This window comes from Melanotaenia boesemani, chromosome 2 (assembly GCF_017639745.1).
Source record: "Melanotaenia boesemani isolate fMelBoe1 chromosome 2, fMelBoe1.pri, whole genome shotgun sequence".
In the NCBI taxonomy this organism is placed as follows: domain Eukaryota; kingdom Metazoa; phylum Chordata; class Actinopteri; order Atheriniformes; family Melanotaeniidae; genus Melanotaenia; species Melanotaenia boesemani.
Genome location: NC_055683.1, coordinates 20,634,799 through 20,651,466, shown reverse-complemented (window position 1 = coordinate 20,651,466; position 16,668 = coordinate 20,634,799). Strand labels below are relative to the sequence as shown.

Genomic DNA, 16,668 nt, shown 5'->3' with positions numbered 1-16,668 from the left:
AAAATACAAAAAAATAACAAAAATACACTGTAACCTACAATAAACATCTCAGCTATCCTTAACACAATTTTGGCTCCTACAATTTTGGAAAAATGATCTCTCTTTCGTCTTCAGAACTGATAATTAAAACTTCTAGGATCTAGGTCTGTGGTTCCCAACCTGGGGTCCAGCCAGAAAGAGCACAGGTGTCCCTGAGACTTTGAACATTCAGAGCCACTGCGATTATTGTCCACACATTAACCATATTTTCAGTTATAAATAAAAGTAAGGCTATATGTTGTTCATTTAATTTTGGCTTTATCGAAGGACAGGACTCAGAATACATTATTTATGTTGAGAACCTCCCTTCTGAAAGCATAAAACCAAGCATGGTTTCGGGACAGGGTGGGGCAAGGAGTCCATGGCTTTTTAGTATTTGCAGGAAGCAGGTCCCCCAGGAAAACAGGTTGGGAGCACTGCAGTAGGTCATCAGGAGACACTGCCTTGTAAAGCTGTGGGTTGTCAATGTGGCTGTAAAAATTAGTGCTGCTTTTCCTGGTGACATCTGTAAGAGGCAACATGTACAGATCAAAAACTGACTGGGCCTAAAATCCATCCTTGGTGAACTCCACATGACTTTTTTTTTCTTTTAACTTATTTGCACAGAATAAAAAACAATTAATATAAAAACATAAAACAAATCACATTGAAAGATATCTCACCTAAACATTCAAAAGAACAAAAATTTGAAAGATTTACCATTGCATAGAAATAAACATCACTGAAATACAATATAGTACCAAACAGACATATGAAGTAAAAAAAAAAAAACATAATAAAAGCTATCATATTCTCTAAATAATGCTGTGTGTAAGCGTATGCGTGTGTGCACACACACGTGTGTGTGTGTGTGTTATGTATATTTATCAGAAACAAACAAAATAGAGAACAGAAAACAAAATACTAATCAAATCCTACCATAGTAGACGTGACACTAATCTACAAGGATCATCAAAGCATCACAAGTGAAATGCGAAGTTTATCCTGCATCTAGACAATTTTATGGCTAATTTTACTTCATGGATTCTTGAGGAGGATGTATCCATTCTTACAAAAAAAAAAAAATGTCAATCTGTGAGGTAGAAGTAAAACTATTTAAGAACTGTATTTTAATTTATTATCCTTTATTCTGAATTTATTACTCTTTATTCTGAATTTATTACCCTTTATTGTTGGACCATGAAGAAGCGTTTCATGTCAGTCTAATTTTGTGTGTTGGAATTTATCCATCATTTTGGGGGGATTCTCTCCACTAGAGGGAGAGAGGCTTTCCTCATATCCAGCCAGCACGTGGCCCAGGCAGCAAAGTTAAAACTACTTTAACTGTCTGGACTCAGCTGTGACTTCGCCAACGGCTTGTTATTTATTTGTTTATTTTTATTGTATTTGTTTTCACGTTCACAGTGCATTTAATCTTCTATGTACCCCATTTGCCATCGTGGATAATTTGACTTACAGAGGGACCACACAACTGCTGTTATTTATATGCGAGACAACCCTAAACACAGGAAGATTTTCCAAGCTCCTCCTTATTTAGCACTTCTTACATTGTGTTGGCTTTTACCACAGTTTCAGCATTTTAACCCATTTTAACCCTTCACCTCAGACATTATCATGATAATGTTAGTGATTCTCCGCTACTCACCCCTGCGTCGCTGCATCAACTTTTATTTAAGCCGTTTTAATTAAGACGCAAACAGCGTGCGTAATTTTTGTTTTTTGCATCCTCTGGTCGTTGAGGGCGTATTTCTCCCACATTTTCTACATATAGCAGTATAATTCAGCTTTAGTAGTGGGAGCACAAGCCCAGTAGTGTACACACAGCAGCGTATTCTTGTGTTGCCCAGCCCGCTGCCCGTTTTTGGGGAAGGGTAGTTCAGCCCCTCTGGTGTCCTCATTGGCTCAGCTGTTGTAACCTCTCCTTAGTTTCTTCTTGAGTTTGCGACGACAGTTTGTTCCAGTGCACGAAACGTAACTTGAAGTTGTCGAAAGTGCCTGGTGAAAGCATTTATCCTTTTGTAAACTATCTTATTACACTAATAATTATCAAAACAAAAACGAGGAAGGGTGTAAAAGTTGCCTTGCTAGAAGACGAACAGGAAAACCAACACCGGCAGGACTACTGGAAGCTCTACTCCTCAGTGGGACCGTGCTGTCAGCATGGTATGTCCACATCACATCGTTGTTTCGCCTTTACTTTCTATTAACTCAGCTTAACTATCCTAAATGCCTCTGCACAGCTCTATTCTTCCTTTATTTTTTGCCTTGGGGATACATTTGTTATTGATTATATATTTACAATTAATTGATTTCATAGTTGTTTAAGCATGCATTGAAAGACTTTAAAGCTGTACTTTGCTCCCGTGTTCCTGTGTAGTTTTTGCAACTTTTATCCATACTGTTAAGCAGAGTACCATTATTCAAAACAGAACAAAAGTGAGAATCCTCTCTGCAGATTAGGACTGTGGCTGCAGTCAAGCGAAACACTTGAGGTCGTTGTTCTAAGCTTTTATTGCATCCTACTGTGTATATTGTACGACATAAAAAAAAGATTGTGGTTATATGTCAAAGTCTGCGCTCAGTTTTCCACTTATTTTGTCCCAGTTGAATAATCCCTGATTAAATGTAGATGTAAACACCGTCAAACTGAAGCTGGCAGGCAGCCCTTTACATATGTAATTACCTTTGCACTGTAAAACAGTTGTAATTGAGAACAGACTAACCATTCATAAACCTACAGTTTGTCCTTTAGTTTATGTCAAATCAATTTGAAAGGTTCCATAACATTTTTTTTCTTGGAAATGCATGTGCTGTAAGTGGGGGTATATTTTCAATAGGAGTGAGCTTCACGTAAGCGTGAAGAATTTGTGAATTTGTTCATGACTGATAAGTGTGTTATCTAATATTGAGGGTTTGGCCATCTTGTTTGTTACAGCAAGTGTATACCATATACAATATGGTATATACTCATGCACGGTGTTGGTTATTGTCTTTTCATTTTAATGTGTGTTTGGGTTTTTCCCAGATTATACAGACAAATAAAATTTATGGTATTCATGTTTTTGTATACTGGTTATGCTGGATGTTGTTTATATTCTGCAGCAACTTGATGGAAAAGTGCATTGAAAGCTGCTTTATGGCCTTGTACTGTCCATAAAGGTATTATTCTGTATTTTGTGGTTCAGCACATGTTGACATACAGTTTTTATGCTTTTGCACATACAGCAGCTGTGCAGCCTGATCCTGGGTTAAAAGTAGGGTTGAAAAGTACTGTATGTGCCCAGTGGGATGATAGTCTGATACTTGTGATGTTTACTTTTCTTACAAGACAGAAAGTTATGGGTTCAGACTGGGCAGCGAGCGAGAGAGAGGGGAAAAAAACTCCCACTCCTTTTCAAACATGACGTTGACATGTAGAATTGCTTACTGTATGTGAAAGGAGCTTTATTCTAGCTGTATGTGGTGGGTTGTGGTATCTGCAAACTGACATGTTTTACCTTGCATTTTACTTTAAGACATTAAATAAAATAACATTAGTAAACAATGCTAAGATTTTTTAAAAACATTAAAGGTTTTTAGTACATGTATAGGTTTTCTTAATACATCGGTGGAATTATTGTATGTGTTTAATGTAAATACAGGGTAAGATAAGGGCATCTGTACTAAGACCTATATAAACATGCTTTTCTTTTTCCAAACTAACAGTAATGTTCTACACAACTACTGATAAGCTTCAGGCTGTTTTTTTTTATTATTTACACCAGCCAGTTTTCTAAAATCACCTCAGTTTCTATGAAAAGAAATACAAAATTTTTATTTCTGTCGACTGTAGCTTGACAAGTTGGACCATTGCTGCATGTGTTTGTTTATTTACTTATTTACTATTACTATTTATCACTACCAACTGACTTCTAGTTGCCTGTTTTTTGGAGATAGACCCTGACTGACCAACAAGCAAAAATTTACAACTACTCTGTGTAAGTGCTTTGTGCCTACCTCTGTGTGTGTGTGTGTTTGCTGGAGGGAATGGACCCATGTGGCAAGAGGATAATTTAAGGTTAGCCAAGTATAGAAAAAGAGAAAAAGTGCAGTATAGTCTACTCTAGTCATTTTTCTTGATCAAAACAAAGTCTAGAACTGCAATATAAAAAGTGTCTCTTGTTTAAAGAATTATATGGAAAAATGGTTAAAAAAAACATAAAAGCTACTAATCCAGTTCACTTGCATACTGGTTTCTAGAAGTTAGTGGTATATTTTATATTTGGTCTGCTTACTAGCCATTTTGTTTTACACTCAAAATAGAAATATGGTTACTCAACAAATTTGAAGTAGACTTAATCGGTTTTCACGACCACTTAATAGGCTAAAACTATTCTTTGTTTTCATTCTTTAATATTCAGTTTCTGTGTAAGTGACTAATCTGCCAATAAACTGTCAGATTATTGGATTCCTAAAAGTTATGAAGCTCCACAGATGATTTGCTGTGAGTTTTCACAATGTGAGATTAAATCCTGGTGAGGTTTATTTTTTCCACTGCCTTTTTACCATCTGTACCCTCTACATGGCCTACACCTCAACCCCACCCACAGTATGAACCAATGTAAAACCAACACCTCCCAGCTGATTATCCCTCCTGCTCCTGCACACACATCACTGAATGGCTGCTCCTCGTGGAACTTCCCCAACTCTCTACTTATATTTTTAACACAGCCTCACTCTCCTCTGCTCCTGTGTAAAGATTTCTGAAACCACCTGTTCTATCTGGCCTGTGTGTCTTGAACAGCCATGTACTTTTTCTGGGTCATACACCTCTTGTAATTTTCCATTCTCCCCAGCTGATACCAACAAGGGCACATGTTAATGAGCCTGCTAGGTCATCTGTGGCCACCTTGGTTTGTGTTAAGCCATTTTAGATATGGCCCACTCCTCTGAGCTGACTTATAGTGTGTTCAGTGCTCCAGAGATCCAACTCATGATAAGATAATTTGCTGCAGTGTGAAATTTATTATGAACTGACTCTATGACTGTCTGTGGTTTATCAGTGTTTGTTTTTATCAAAAATAGCATCAATGAAAATCCAATGATTGATTGTTGCTGAAAAATGCTGTCTATTAATAGTATAGTTGGATTTTTTAGAAAATCTTAAAGAGTATAATTCACTAGCTCACCAGGAACATATAGCATCTAGGGAATTGTTATGACAGCATGTTTGTTGAAACCTGAGCTTAGACCGCATGTGATACTATGAAAACAGAGCGTAAGAGCTACTATTCAAATCAGCTAAAAGTAGACTGTCAGTGGTGGGTAGGTCGTCACCTCAGAGACCATACCCATATACCATAACTTTACCAATCATTATTATTTATCAGCTCATATTTTTATTGGATAAAGACATGATATAGGACGTACACTACCAGTCAAAAGTTCAGACACACTTTTCCATTAGGTTTAAAGGGAAAGTAAGGTGAGTGGTAGAGTTGAGTATGTGAGTTGTGCCCATGAAAAACTTACCAAATTTTCTCTGACAATACCAAACAGCTTATTTTACTTTTAACTGTCTTTTTTGGTGTAATGTATTGAATTTGGATGGTTAAAATCTTAATTTTCGTTATTTCCTTACTTTTTGTGATATATATATAGAAACCCAAACCATAATATTGCCATTCCCATGCTTCACAGTTGGTATGAGGTCCTTAGCATGAACTGTTTTCAAACTGCAGCAAACTAGTCTATTCTTGCTGTGACCAAACAGCTCTTTGATTTGTCCAGAGGGACATTGTTCCAAAGAGACTGTTTCCATGTGTTCACTGGTAAACTAATATTGTCTTTGGACGGTGAAACTTTTCCTGACACGTTGCTTATGAAGCTCAAATATGTACAATCTTCTTTCAATCCTAGACTTTGACACGAACAACTGAAATAATTACCCGAAAATCCTGCAATGAAATTTTTTAGTCCTGTAGACTTCTGACTTTTCTTCTTCTTATTATTATTTTTAGAATTGATTTGCTTTTAAGCTGAATTTGGCAGGATGATTAACCCAGGCAACTGTGATGATTGTTTTCTTAATAGGTGACATTTTAATGGATCCATTTCAAGTAATTAGAAGATCTTTGTTAATGTCTTGCCATTACACATCCATTACTTATATTTTAAATGCCCAAGGTAGCTCTTTAGGGCTTCACATGATGACTTGAAAACTAGGAGGACAGCAAAGACTCAATAACAGAGATTTAAATTAGGCAAGTTGTAGCTGTCACTTTCTTAACATATGAATATGTGATTAATGTAGTGGTGCACAAACATTTTTAACCTGACAAAAGTATTAATTTATTCAAATTTGTAACATAAAAGTTACATTTAGTTTGTTTGTGGTTCATCTAACTATGCCAAAAAAATACAACTTTATGTGTTGAAATATGAAACCTATCTTAATGTCATTTGGGGAAAATATTTATCTAATAAGTTTAAGCTTTAGTTTTAATTTTTGTGTGCAGGTGTATTTGAAATATTTTGCCTTCCTATTACTTCTCATTGCAAAAACCACAGCTCATTTGAAATTGCTCTGGACCATCCAGTCTTAAAAGAAGCTAAATTGATAGGTCATTCTGCTATTTTTTTGTGTCAATGAATAGAGGGAGAAGCCTCCACTGGACAGCAGTGAGGATGGAGCCTGGCTGGGGGAGGGCCAGTCTGAAACACAACTTGCGGCTGTACCTGATCCTGATGGACTTGAAGCAGGTGATGCAGATCGGCCTGCGTGGGATTCTAAGATCCAGTATGTGTTGGCGCAGGTGGGCTTCAGTGTTGGCTTAGGGAATGTGTGGAGGTTTCCATACCTTTGCCACCAAAATGGAGGGGGTAAGTATCTGTTATTAAAAGAACTTTCACACTAGTCATATTAGCTCTTTGACACCAGATTAAGTTTGTTTAGAGTATTTTGGGACAGAAAAATGTCCAGTATTAGACATATAAAAAAAGCAAGGGAAATCAAACAGTATATTTGTATTACAGTTTCTAAAATCTTTCTTCCCTCCTTCCAGGGGCCTTCATGCTGCTGTATATTTTTCTTTTGCTGATTGTGGGAGTTCCACTGTTTTTTATGGAGTTGGCGGCAGGCCAGAGTATTCGGCAAGGCAGCATCGGTGTGTGGAAGCACATCTCCCCAAAGCTGGCAGGGATCGGCTACTCCAGCTGTGTGGTGAGTATTGTCAGCTTTTGCAGGTATTTCATCCCAGGTTTTTGATCAAATCGGCAAATTATACTCTGGATGATTTATTAGTCGGAGCAGGTGAAAGCTGAGACGGGGAAACAGTACTCTACGAGGTACCCTTATACTTAAGCTTTAAGATTAGTCATGTGTTAGCAAAAGGATTACTGCTACCTAAAAGGATTATGTTTGGGTTTAAAAGGTAGAGCCATGTTCAGAGTTTTTAATGTAAATCCCAAACTGACATCATCACCATATTTAATGTCTTCCTCCTCATACTGTATCTCATTAAAAAGCAATAGCTTGCAGTCCCTGTTTTATCATCTTCTTGTAAACTTTAAAAAAAAAACATTTTTATCACTAGCAGCATTCTGTGCATACTTCAACATGATGATGACATCATGTCATGCTGTAACTTGAGAGAGGCAGTGTGCTGAAGATCTGGCAGCTTGTTGTGTAACACTTTTCTCTTCACACAAGGGAAACAAAGAGCTCAGAAACTTTCTGTTCACACAACACAGAGAAGTTTACACTTGATTTCTCAGTCACTGTCAATGTAAAAAGCCACATTTTCCTGGGACTGCATGCATAAAAATACAACATTATGAGGTTAAATCCTGTTTGAGTTCATCTTTGTTCTGTATTTTTTGCCTTTATTAATCATAACTGTTTAAAGCATATACAAATTAAGGGGTGGGCAGACATCAGACCTTCCTTTTCTCAAGGTTTACAGTAAAATATTCATTAAGTAATAAACCCTTTCCTCTTTAGGTTTGTTTTTATGTGGCTCTTTACTACAATGTTATAATTGCCTGGAGCCTCTTCTACTTGGGCAATTCCTTTCAGTATGCTCTGCCATGGCAACATTGTCCAGCAGATGTAGCCTCCAATGACACAGGTACTCACACAGTGGTTACTTTAAATGAAATACAATAGCACCTAGATGCCAGAACAATGTTTACAGTACTGTCTGTCTTTTTTCAACAGTGAAAGAATGTGCCAGTAGCTCACCAACGTCATATTTCTGGTTTCGGAAAGCCCTAAACATCACAAATTCCATCGAAGAATCTGGAGAGTTTAACCCCATCATGACAGGCTGTTTGTTGGCTGCTTGGGCGATTGTGTCACTGGCTATGATCAAGGGCATCAAGTCCTCTGCAAGGGTAAGACGAATCCAAGCAGAAGGATCCAGATCAACTATAAGCTCTTCAGTACACATTAATTTAGGTTCATGATATTTTAAAAGGAGTAAGGTAAAAATTTGAGAAAGTTTTTCTCATGTAGGTCTGTGCAGCTGCAGCAAAATGTGTTTATCTACACTTGTTAAGATCAGCTAAGAAATAATTAAGAACAAGAACTTCAATGAATAGCAGATTTAGCTATGATATGGCAAAATGTCATTTGCAAAGCATTTACCGTATATTCGGTTGAAAGTAATTAATAAACATTATACACATTTTTAAATTGAGAAATAATATTTTTTCATTATGAGATAATCACCTCTTTAGTCAACAGCTTTCTCCAAGTTATCTGAAATAGAAAACCCAGTTCCTGTTTTATGACAGCAAGATGTTTTTGAATTTTTTTGCTTAACCCAAGACTTGTCTGGCTCACAACTAGACATGAATGCCAGTCTGGCAAAAGGTAGCAATTTTTCCATGAAGGTTTCTAGCAAATAATTATTTTTCTTCTGGTCTTAGGTGATGTACTTCTCCTCAGTTTTCCCCTATGTGGTGCTCTTTATTTTCCTCATCAGAGGATTGTTATTGGATGGTGCCATGGATGGGATTACCTACATGTTTTATCCTAAAGTAAGCACAAATTTCTGTTGTGTTCTTGTAGATTTTTTTTTAAAGATTTCTTAATTTTACTCCAATCTTTGCCAAATGAGAAAGTTAGCCCTGCAAATATAAGAAAGCAATTTGTCTAAAGTCTTGTAAAATTGCTGACTTAGTGGGATTTTCTTTTGTTGTATTTTTTAGCTGGAAATCTGGGGCAGTGTGCAGGTGTGGCGGCAGGCAGCTACGCAGGTGTTTTTTGCCCTGGGTTTGGGTTATGGCTCGGTTATCGCTTATTCCTCCTACAATCCAGTCCACAACAACTGCCACAGGGATGCAATAATGGTCTCCTGCATCAACTTCATGACATCTGTGCTGGCCTCGCTAGTGGTTTTCGTTGTGCTAGGTTTCCGTGCCAAGAACATTGCACTACGTTGTGTTGCTGAGTACGTATGTGTGTGCATGAATTAAACACAATCTTGGTTTATAAAGGTGTTCACTTTGCTAAAGATGGCTTTATTGTCAGACCAAAATGTGGGATGTCTGCATCACATTCAGTCACCCTAATGGAAAAATGGCATACCCCCCAAAAATTAATTTTGGTTTTGCCTCTTCCAGAAATCTTGGGGTATTAAAACTCATGGCATCAAATGAATCCAGCCAGCACTGGTTGCCTTTGTTCAACATGACAGACCCAAGTTCTGTGTCTATAGCTGATTACAGAGCATGGTACAGCCACTATAGCTCCATGGTGGATCCTAAAATTACTGACTGCAGTCTAGAGGAAGAGATGAACAAGGTAAGTATGAAAAAGAAAGGGAAAAAATGTGTGTTATAACAAGAGTCACAGCTGGTTTCACGATCATTTAAGAACCAGAAAAATATCCTCAGGAGACCTGACTGAAGCAGTGAAACAAGCAGCTTGAAATAGATTCTTAATAAAACGTAGCAGATGTTTGTACTAGTAGATTTTATGAATGTGTTCATGCACTAAAATGTTATTTGTGTATTTATTATGCATTCCGGCACAATGGTTTTGCAATCAAAAAGTAGATTATACATCAATAACAAAGACATTTTATTTAAAAAGTGTTTTATTTTAAGCAAGGTAGACTAACAGTCTACAATTTGGACACATTTTCCATTAAATCTAACTGGAAATTTTGTCTGAACATTTGACTGGCAGTGTATGCTGTGAAAGTCTGAATCCAAACATTTTGTTTGCCAATTTTATTAACAGGACCCAAGATGTAGGACACATTTTACATTTTTATTGGATAGTTTGTATTTGAGTGACTATGGAGAGAAAATCGACTCAATGTCATTGTGTTTGTGTAATGCATGATTTGCAAACTGTGTAAACTAATTTGTGTGTAACTTTGGGTAGTTGTATTGTGTAATACATTCTTTATAAGCCTTATTAACCATCTTATGCGTAATTTTGGGTACTTGCAAATGTAGGTACAAATGCACACAGAAATATCCAAAAATTACACACAAAACAAATTTACACATGCACAAATGACTAAAATGGGCAAACTATTCTATCATAGACAGCGTCTTTCCCACTTTGAAATAACCAGAGAAGAAAATCCAGACGACCCAGCTTTCCACCAGCACTTAAACACACCATCTATGCGAAACTCAGAGGAGTGAAAAGAGTCTCAAAACCCCTTAAGCACTTGTAAATTAATCTGTGTGTAAATGCAGTTTTGTTTACCATGCAAGTCATGTGCATGTATTTAACAATTTTTATGTTCAGAAGCCTTTTTGAACATGAAACTATTAGATTTATGAGGCTGAAGGTAAAAAGAAAAAAAATTGTGTAAAATATTGTTTGTGCATTTTTGTAATTTGTGAAAATTACTTTTGTGTGTGTGTTTTTGTGTGTGTGCGTGTGTGTGTGTGTGTGTGTGTAATCAAGGTCAAGGTAACTTTGTTGATACCAAAAGATAGATTTGATTTGCAGTAAAAGAAAATACATAAACCAAAACACAATAAATCAGCATAGAAGGACAATAAAAAATGCGCTAACTTGAAAAAGTGGGTACTCATCTAGTTATCGGTGTGTGTATTTGAATATACATTTGCAAGTACCCAAAGTTATACACAAAAAGGTTTACATGGTTTACAAACCATGTCATAAACATAAAACTACCCAAAGTTACAAATTAGTTTACACAGTTTGTAAATCATGTATTACACACACAAAACAATACTGAGTCAATTTTCTCCCCATTAGTGACAACTTGGAAGCTCTTTATCAATAGTGTAAGCATGTTTTACAACCTTTGCCAGAAAGGTCAATGCAATAAAAATAACACCTACTAATGGACTCCTTGGCTCTCAGTTTTTAGAGAGCCAAAGCTGACATCCTGGGAAGCTTTTGAAAGAGGAAAGTGAAAGACTTTTTCCTTACTAAAGATTTATTTAGAAAAACTTGATCTGAGTGTGCATGCTCTTTTTATGCATTATGTATTTCAGGCAGAAGAAACAAGAAATTACACGTCTAGAAAACAAAACCTTTTGATTCCCTTTATTCCCAAATTTATGTAATTTGCAATTGGGCCCTTTTTGAAAGCAATGCCTATAGAATTTAGCTCTCAGGTGTATGTGATTAGAAACATGTTTCATTGCACAATAAATACACAGAAGTTGCAGACAGCCAATATACAAGGAACTAGTATTAATTTTATCAGCCATTTTTAAATTTAGTCTCACTTTTAGTCCAGTTTCAGTCGCGCTTGTTAGTTTTTATCACATTTAGTCAACCTCATCCCGTTTTTATTTAGTCAAGTTTTAGTCGACTATAAGTCCAAGAAAACATCATTTTATTTGTCTAGTTTTAGTCAACAAAAACTGTCAAAAAAATTAGCCTTTTACTTTTTTGTCAGCAGATAATATTGAACATTGTTAGTAATTTATTACATTGTTAGTAGAACATTGTTAAACAATCCATTTAAAACTCATACTTAAAACTTAACTATCCTATTTTATGCAGAAATAATTGCAGGCATTTTTATATTTGCATGCATTTATTAATATTAATATTGATGCCAATTCAAATCAAATGTCCTTGTGATGGTAACCTGAAGACAAACAGAACAGCATTTTATGTCACCAAATAAATACATTGGGATGCAAACTCCTAAAGCAGTGGTTCCCAACCTTTTTTAGCTTGGAACCCCATGTAGATATCACAAAACTCTGGTGACCCCAGACATTCAAAACACACTTTTATTCACTTCTATGCCACATTTAGGCTATTTCATGTATGAAAATAGAGGTTAAAGTTGTTTTGAATTAAGTGTGGCGTATTATTTTATTTTATCTAGATGATTTGTTTTAGTACGTTTTAGATTGTATCCATGTGTAGCTGCTGAAGTGTTTTGTGTTCACTATAGTTCGTTTGCAGCTCCTAGATTAGCTCATGCTTCTGTCTGCTTGAAATAAACTTGCAATCCAACTGAAAACATAGTTGCCCGACCAGTAAAATGTATCTAAGTTAGCATAAATTCAACTTTACACACAATTCTATCAACAAGTGGCTACTATCCCCACGTGCTACTGAAGTGTCTTATTCTCAACATTTGATCATTAGAATTAATCACTACAAAATAGCATGATCCAGAGGAGAAGATCTTCATAGTCATCATAACAGAAACCACTATGAAGACACCAAGGACACAAAAAAAAGAAATGACAGTAATGGTGGTTTTAGTCTCATCTAGTCTAGTTTTCGTCCGATGAAAAATGTGCGTTGACGAAAATATTTTGCTTAGTTTTCATTAACGAAATTAACACTACAAGGAACTGGATTTAGAGAGATAAGAAGATGGAACTTTAGCTCTCACATACTTAAAGATTAAATGTGGGGATGCAGACAGCAGCTGAATCATATACAGGATAATTCGGTATGTCCTGTGTTAAGCTGTAGGTACAGAGGCATGTCCAAGAATGAGTGTTAACTCAGGTCAAATCAGGTTTATAATTTTCCACTAAATGTTTTCACATGAGAGTAAGAACATCGGGTGTCTTACTGAGTACAAAAACCGAGGATCAAAGTGAACATTTCAGTATCAATAGGCATCATGCTGATGTTCCAGGAAATCTGCAGGAATCTGGGAGGTTCTGTAAAACATTCTAGAGGCAAGAAGATGAACACATATGAGACACTATGTCTATATAGCACTTAATAAGTGGATTCAGGCTGTGATAGAGGAAAGGAAGCAGACACATAGGGAGAGAGGTACACAAAATCCTGCTATTTCACAGTGTTTATTTATTTATTCACAAAAATCACACTGTCAAAAACAGGCGTTCAGGAAGAGTACAGTGTGTACATTGAGCTACTTGTTCAGATATAAGCCTGCAGTCTCTTCTGTTGTGTGCCTGCAGGGAGTTGAAGGAACGGGCCTGGCATTCATGGCATTCACCGAGGTGATGGCCCTGTTCCCAGCCAGCCCCTTCTGGTCCACCCTGTTTTTCCTGATGCTGCTCAACCTGGGTCTCAGCACTATGTTTGGAACCATGCAGGGAATCCTCACGCCTCTCATGGACAATTTTAGCCTCTTGGGGCGCCACCGGACCCTCCTCACTGGTATTATGCACACATGAGCACATATGCAAACACTGCTCTTTGTTAGAGGTGTTGAAAGTGCCCCGTCACTAGTTAATGACAGGCTATATACAGTGAGTCATCATTTATTTTCAGTTTATTCATAGAGTTTAAAAACTATGAGGAAAAAGTTAAATGGATCTTGTTCTTGATATTTTTAAGTATTTTAAAAAGTAGAAGATATTATTTCAAGATTAAACTATAAGTTTCTAACAGAACAGTGGAGTATTACAGTATATTAATAAACGTTTAATTTAACATTACCTGTACTTTTATCTAACTGTGAATGTGTTCTCACCTGTTTTTCAGTGTTCAGCTGTCTTTTAGGATTCATAATAGGATTACTGTTCACCCAGCGCTCTGGCAACTATTTTGTGACTATGTTTGATGACTACTCTGCAACCTTACCATTAATAATTGTTGTCATTTTTGAGACCATCAGTGTGGCATGGGTTTATGGCACCGATCGGTAAGGGAGCAATTCTGGCATACTTTCACTATTAAATTCTTCTTCCTGTTATTGTTATTATTATTATTATTATTATTATGTCTAAAATGCTTTATTGTTGTCACATCTTCCTATGAAAATCTTTTTTTTTAATATATATTTTCCATCACTCCAGTTTCCTGGATGATATTGAAATCATGCTCAAGTGGCGCCCTCCAGTGGTGTATAAATATCTTTGGAAATATGTGTGCTTAATGGCTATGATCAGTCTCATGGCTGCCAGTTTGTTGCGCATGGTCTTCAAAAGGCCCACATACACGGCCTGGAATCAAACCACAGTAAGATATTTGATTGCTTTTGGTTGGGAAAGTAGCCTCTTTAACAAATGGGTTAGAAGGTGACTGGGCTAATATTAGGTAAAACGGTCATTTTTTCATGATGTTTTAAGAAAATCCTTGAGTTTTGTGGTATATATGGCTCTCCTCATGTCTGTGTGTGTCTTCTCCTGTGATTTCTTTGAAGCTTTCACTGCAGCCATGTTCAGTGTTTGCTTGCTGTGGAGTTTCTGCTTTTACTCTGGGATTTAGAAAGCGACCCAATGAGCCAGTCAAATTTAGATCTGGTGACTAACTTGGCCAGAGACCTTGTACTGTATTTCACCTCATCACCCTGCAGTACTCTTCGGTTGGTCTGGATGCACATTCTGGATCAGTGTCTTAAAGACCACATGTTGTTCCATAAATATTTTAGCACAGCAGGAGGTAGATTCTGTAAAACCTCTGCATTTCATTTTGTAGCTCCTATCAGAGGTAAAGTCATCAGTAAAGGAAAGTTCATCCATTCAAGAACTGCACTGCATTATGATTTCTTCCTAAAGATTTATTCTTGTCTCATTATCATTTTCCTTTCCAGCAAATGTCAATTTGACTTTTTTTTCTTTTTCAGAAACGTAATAGTTTTTGTAGTGTTGATACACTGTGTGAAAATACTATTCTTCTCTTCATGCTCTGTCTCATCTTCGCAGGCCTCTGAGATGAGTCTGGAGTACCCAGGCTGGGCCCTGGCTATGATTGTCATGCTCATAGTCTTTGCCAGCTTGCCAGTGCCCCTTGGCTACATCCATTCCATGTTGAAAAACCGCGTTGTCCGTGGCAGTCCATCTGAGGAGGATGTCGGTCAGGAGATGCACCGCGAGTTGTACACCAAGTGCAATTCTTCTGATCAGCTGGATTCCAACTCCCATCAAGCCCCGTCTGAGGAAGACGAGGGTCGTCCCAGGACTGTCTTTCTGCCGGTAGGTGGCGAACACTACCGGCTCCTACCCCAACAGGAGGAGGATGAGGATGAGGAACAAGATACGGGGGTTTGAGAGTGCTCTCTGAGGACTTGCTGTTTGTTTGTGAAAGGACAAACATTTGAAACCTAAGAGCAAAAAATAAAAGGAAGTCAGGAAAATGAAAGCAGGCTAAAGAGAGAACAGTCATTATCAGTAGCTTTTTTTCTTTTTTAGAAAGCTTCTCTGTATTATATCTGTATATTCAGCAAACTCGAAATTGTTAATAAGGCAAAGTTGTTTTAACTGTTTTTAATACTTGTGGTACAATCACAGTCAAATGCAGCGCTTCCTTGTCGCTTCCACCATTAGTTTTCTGAACTGTGTGTATGTTCAGAAACACATTTGAACATGCATGAACAAGGAAATTGGCTGCTATGTATGGCAAAAGAAAATCTATTTTTTTAAAATAGACAAGCCAACAATATGTAAATTAGGTTTGACTAGCTTTTATTCATGTGGGAGTTTTAATTGAGTGGCTTGAGTCATGGAATGTAGCCACTGATTAAATATGCTTTATGAGGGATATTTTTTTAGCTAAACAAGTTTAAATTAGCATGAAAACATTCTACCTTCAGAAACTGTGATGTGTTTGCATGGCCGTGTGTGTGTGGGAGTGTGTACCTGTGTATTTGAATGTTACTGTTGTGAATCAGTTTGGTTGTGAAGGAAAAAATGTGACAACATGATCACTTTATTTTGTATAATTTTACCTCACAAGACCATTGCAAGGTTTTTACATAAGATCAAACAAAATGTTGTTGTACTGTGAAGGATGGTAACTGAAATAAATATCAAATGTTAACAGCATGACTCTGTTTCAAATGATTCACCTACTTGTAATTGTAAGCAAGACTACATCATTAATTGTGATAAGAAATGTACAAATAAATATGGTTTATTGATTGTGAACTTAAGCATGCACCCAGATGACTCCTGTGTTATTGAACTGTAATTCAGTAAGACTTATGCTGTTCCTGTGTTTAAAGGATTTGCTGTAAGTTGGATATTTGTAAAACCACTTTGTCAGAGTAGCAGATTTGTCAGAAATTTTCTCTAGATGCCTCTTTTTGGAAAAGTAAATCATTTTTAGGAGGGTGTTAAAATTCTCATGTGCTCATAGTTTAAGGCTGTGTTGGTCTAATGTACACTCACCGGCCACTTTATTAGGAAAAACCTTCTCAATTGCTCGCTAACACAAATAGCTAATCAGCCAATTAAATGGCAGAAACTTAATGTGTT

General features: G+C 36.8%; 1 protein-coding gene across 1 annotated transcript; it reads left to right on the top strand.

Moving 5' to 3' along the window:
* The first annotated feature begins 1,660 nt into the window (after window positions 1-1,660).
* Window positions 1,661-16,313, top strand: slc6a16a (solute carrier family 6 member 16a). Its single transcript, XM_041974730.1, has 12 exons — window positions 1,661-2,202; window positions 6,675-6,900; window positions 7,083-7,240; window positions 8,021-8,147; window positions 8,237-8,412; window positions 8,950-9,060; window positions 9,232-9,473; window positions 9,646-9,826; window positions 13,426-13,627; window positions 13,955-14,114; window positions 14,269-14,431; window positions 15,118-16,313. The coding sequence occupies exons 1-12, from the start codon at window positions 2,200-2,202 to the stop codon at window positions 15,460-15,462; spliced, it is 2,094 nt and encodes a 697-aa protein (XP_041830664.1). The 5' UTR covers window positions 1,661-2,199; the 3' UTR covers window positions 15,463-16,313.
* Window positions 16,314-16,668: the final 355 nt, after the last annotated feature.

What these genes read in the sequence shown, in the direction of transcription:
- slc6a16a (XM_041974730.1), top strand. An exon ending in TTGCCACCAAAATGGAGGGG is followed by an intron (nt 6,901 to 7,082) that starts GTAAGTATCTGT and finishes CCCTCCTTCCAG; the next exon opens with GGGCCTTCATGCTGCTGTAT. An exon ending in TCGGCTACTCCAGCTGTGTG is followed by an intron (nt 7,241 to 8,020) that starts GTGAGTATTGTC and finishes TTTCCTCTTTAG; the next exon opens with GTTTGTTTTTATGTGGCTCT.